Below are 4,063 nucleotides of genomic sequence, written 5' to 3'. Positions count from 1 at the left end.
CCCCGCCCCGCCATTGTCGCGAAAACGGAGCCATTTCCATATAACACGGCGACCTTTTCGGCGAACGACCCTGCGCTGTGCGCGCCACTGTGTGCACGCCCCGTAACGCGCAAGGCCTTCCTTTGACTTTGGTCGCGCGTCGGCGGGGGTGGGGGTGGGGGTGGACCCTTTACCTGTCCGTGGCGGGCCCTGGCTGGCCCGCGCGCGCCCCTCAGATTTATGACAAGTTGTTTTGTGCACGGGTAGTCACAATAGCCCCCCCCCCCTTTTCCCCCTTTTCCTCGCCGAACCCCTTCCGCGTCATCTCAAGGCCGAGTGCCTGGACCAACTCAGGGGGAGGGGGGGGGGGGACTTCATATGACCTTGGAGGAGGGGTCATCGTACAGAGGCAAATTGATTGCCGTGTGGGGTTATTGCCTCCGCTGGCAACGCAAACTTCTTGATTTACTTTCGGATATTACAAGGTGTTCTGTATTACAACCGGTTTTTAATTTACTTACAATGCACAAATAAATAGAATATTTTACATTTAACATTTTCTAAAAAATAAAATAAAATAGTTTTCACCTCTAATAAAAATATCACAAATCAATTCTGTTTCTGAGAAATTTTCTAGTACATTTGTAAACGCAGCATCAAAGCTTTCAAAAGCCTGGCTTCATATGTTACTGTTTTGCGTCCTTGATAGACGCTGAGGTCTTCAAGAGGGGCCTCGACAATAGTTGGAACATCACGGCCATGTGCCTCACACTGTTCCAAGAATTGGATACAATCTTGAATTACTGAATCCCTTACAACCATCATATGCTTTGCCAAATTTTCTATCAATGATAGAAAACAGCGTTTAGCATAAAACCTGAAAAAAAAAATATTTACAATCTCTGAACAATTTATAAATTTTACTGAGGTAGATAATGGAAGAAAAACTCACCAAGTATCAGTTCCCAACTTTTTGTGATATGGCTCCAAGCTTTTGATGACTCTTGAAATACCAAATTCAAAGTTGCCTTTGGAGCAGTACAGTGTTCCAATCACCAAATTAACTATACAGAGGTGAAACAATTTTTTGTCTGGTTCTTCAAAAGATAATTGTTCCTCTTCCTTCTCTATTTTTCTCATCATCTCCTCAGCTTCTTCATTTTGTGATGTCATTATGTAGGAGACACACAAATTTGCCAACACAACTGCACTCACATTCAATATCTATTTTGGAAACAAACAAGTCATTATTTTGTTTTTAAATGGATTATCAACACTGAGAGGCCATACTCACATTGTCATAGTGCTTCTTCACTATAGGCTCATAAAATCCAGTAGCCTCCTTAAATTTTGTTTCTTGCATAAACAATACATGAGCTACATTTAATTTCCATGTGTCGTTATCATTGCAAAACTCTACTGACTTTCTGAAAATTTTCTCTACTTGAGCATAATTTTCACGATCCCAATAAATTCTTGCCTGGGCCATTAAAACTGGTATGTACCTTCAAAAATTTAATTTCTTGGTAAATTGATGAGATATTGCAAACTTACTCCCGAGATGGATAGTAAAAGAGCCCTCTTACCTTTCTAGAGTATCTTCATACTCCGTGACAACTCTTTTGACTGCTTCATCATCATGATTTTGACGTGCTTCTTGTACTCGCTTTGTGAGTTTTCGAAGAGCTTCAGTGTGTCTTGATGCTATATCATCAAGTTTTCGGTAGGCCTCTTCAGGAGCAGAATGTTGGAGCATCAGTGCATCGAGAAAATCATATAGGTACTACAACAGAATGATAGAGATAATATACAAACTTTAAAAATCTGACTAATAAGAAAGGTTTTTTCACTCACAGTTGAAAGATATTTCGGTGTTAGATGCTGATAGTCTGCGAGAACATCTGCTGCAAGGTGGTGATATTCATACTGACAATAGAGTAGTAGAAGATTCGCCAATGTTTCTGGAGGAAAAGGATTTTGCTGCAGCAAGAATTGTAATTTTTCAAATCCTTCGGAAGCTCTGCTGTCCATATTCATCAAAGCCTGATTGTGAAGGGTGACTGCATCCAGTTCTTCTTCTGCTCTTGGTGGCATGTCTGTCAGTGCTTCTCTAGCTGCCTCATCTGCAAAAAGAAAAAAATTCTGTCAGCTTTTAAAATTACTCACTATAAAATAAATTTTACATAAAATTTTTGAGGCGTCCTTACAGTTTTTAAGTTGGTACTCAATAGCTGCTTTTAAATTAAATGCTTCAATCAGAGCTGTATCATGCAATGTGAGTGTATTGCCCACACTTCTAACTTCAATTCCTTCTGTAGCCATGCCGACACTAAGTTCAGGATGCTCACGGATACCTCTCTCAATTATGTCAGCTAAAAGAAAATTACATTAGGCATCTAAACACGGCAGACTTGAAAAAAAAATTCACTGTACCTACCAATGTGCTTTAGAGCGCTTGTGTACTCATGGAGACGATAGCAGCATAGTGCTGCATTGTAAGATAAATGAGGAGTGTATCCAAGCATTTGCTGAGCAACAGTGAACTTTTGAAGAGCATCTTCATACCGTCCTTCCTAAAGAAAAACAAAAGATATTTTTTAAATAATTTTTCTTTAAAACATTATGAGGTAAAATTAATTTTATTAGGAACTAACTTTAAATAGTAAGCATCCAAGATTGACATCTGTGTCCGGATCATCAGAGGGACAGCTGTCCACAAGGCTTTTGGCCCCCGCCAAATCTTCTTCCCCATATCGAATGGCAGCTTTTAGCTTGGTGACCTGCAAATTTAAAAATGGAAAAGACTAATTCTAGAAGTAGAACACAACTACAAAAAAGTTACTAGCAAATTTATTTGTTGTACCCTTGCTTGGAAATCAGGATGCTCTATTTGAGCGGTAACTTTCATTGCTTCTTGGTATAAACATGCTTGATGTAAAGCCTGAGCATAATATAGGCGATACTCAACGTGTTCAGGTAAAAGCAATGTCAGCTGTTCATAACAATTGGCAGCGTTGACAAAATCTTGTGAGTGGAAATAGCTGTAAGCCAACAAGGAGAGACCAGCACGAGACTGAAAGTGAAAGTCAGATTGTCACCAAGTAAGAATAAAAAGGTCTAGAAAAAAATATGAATTTTTTTTTATTTTTTTTGAGAGAAACTAACATTTCTGTTGGTTTCAAGGATACCATTGAGAACTTGAATGGCATCAATATACCGCTGTTCCTTTATCTGAAATTGAAAAGCTTAAATGAAAGGTGACACTTCAGGACCTCCACAAATAGTGCAATCCCTCAGACGTACCATCGAGTACACGGTTTTCGTATACTCCCCATCCTTTATAGCTGACCCTTGATACATGTTGGGTGCGGCGAAATTGGTTGTCACAAATGAAATGAGTACGCACAAGCCGCACACACCCACTCTTGTCCGCCCGCGTGTTTGTTGTGGTGTCGTGGTTGCCAGGCAACGAACGTGAATCGAAACAACGCACGAGGCGAGGCGGCGTGGCGATTGGTCCGCGGCAGCGAGCCGACGCGGGATTGGTCGGCGGCGCCGTGCCTCCCTTCCCTCTCCCACCCACTCCACACTCCACCCACACCCTCGGCCGTCTCGCTTGCACAGCTTGCACAGCTTGCACCTCCAGTATCGCCAGCCAGGTGGAGGAACGGGTCGGCCTAGCGGCCCCGTCCCGTCAGTGCTCCGCGTCCTTCGGCTTGGAAACATTTCAAACGCTTCCAGTGTGATGGTTCCGTTCGTCCGCGCTCTCCTCTTGCCCGCCATGGCGAACGCCCCGCGATCCCCGCGTTGCTGAGCCGCCGGCTGTCAACGAACGACGCGCCCGAACCGAATCGCAGCTGGATCCGCTTCTAGGTAACCCTAGGTTTCATTCGAAAGTGGCGACCGCAGCGCCAGGGCCCGGAGCACACTCCACCGCACGGGGGGGATGTAACTCGAAGCGGCGGGGGTCTCGCGCCCCGTCGCCCCGCTTCAGCCGGGGTGCGTGTTTTACAGTGAACCAGCGCGGTCGCGTCGAGACTCGTGTCCAGGCCGACGTGACTGCCGCGCGTTCAAATCCAGATGG

The 4,063-nt window shown here is 43.9% G+C and overlaps 1 protein-coding gene across 2 annotated transcripts; it reads right to left on the bottom strand.

Annotated features, from left to right (window-relative positions):
• Positions 1-474: 474 nt before the first annotated feature.
• LOC117640031 (tetratricopeptide repeat protein 30A) lies at positions 475-3,431 on the bottom strand. Of its 2 annotated transcripts, none has more exons than XM_034376220.1 (11): positions 3,283-3,431; positions 3,145-3,210; positions 2,843-3,052; positions 2,634-2,759; positions 2,417-2,552; positions 2,187-2,351; positions 1,834-2,102; positions 1,566-1,762; positions 1,274-1,484; positions 932-1,203; positions 475-856 (listed from the first exon to the last, which is right to left on the bottom strand). In XM_034376220.1, exons 1-11 carry the CDS (start codon positions 3,337-3,339, stop codon positions 613-615), a joined length of 1,953 nt encoding a protein of 650 aa, XP_034232111.1. In that variant the 5' UTR covers positions 3,340-3,431; the 3' UTR covers positions 475-612. The 2 variants fall into 2 exon arrangements, with proteins under 2 accessions (XP_034232111.1, XP_034232112.1); XM_034376221.1 differs by having other exon boundaries at positions 2,843-3,020; positions 3,283-3,356.
• Between the last annotated feature and the right edge of the window lie 632 nt (positions 3,432-4,063).

The sequence above is a fragment of the Thrips palmi genome, unplaced genomic scaffold (assembly GCF_012932325.1).
Source record: "Thrips palmi isolate BJ-2018 unplaced genomic scaffold, TpBJ-2018v1 HiC_scaffold_12, whole genome shotgun sequence".
NCBI classification, from domain to species: domain Eukaryota; kingdom Metazoa; phylum Arthropoda; class Insecta; order Thysanoptera; family Thripidae; genus Thrips; species Thrips palmi.
This window is presented reverse-complemented; position numbering and strand designations above follow the sequence as displayed.

What these genes read in the sequence shown, in the direction of transcription:
- LOC117640031 (XM_034376220.1), bottom strand. Translation starts at nt 3,339, where the DNA reads ATGTATCAAGGGTCAGCTATAAAGGATGGGGAGTATACGAAAACCGTG. An exon ending in TTGGATGCTTACTATTTAAA is followed by an intron (nt 2,553 to 2,633) that starts GTTAGTTCCTAA and finishes GTTTTTCTTTAG; the next exon opens with GAAGGACGGTATGAAGATGC. An exon ending in TGAGTACCAACTTAAAAACT is followed by an intron (nt 2,103 to 2,186) that starts GTAAGGACGCCT and finishes TTCTTTTTGCAG; the next exon opens with ATGAGGCAGCTAGAGAAGCA.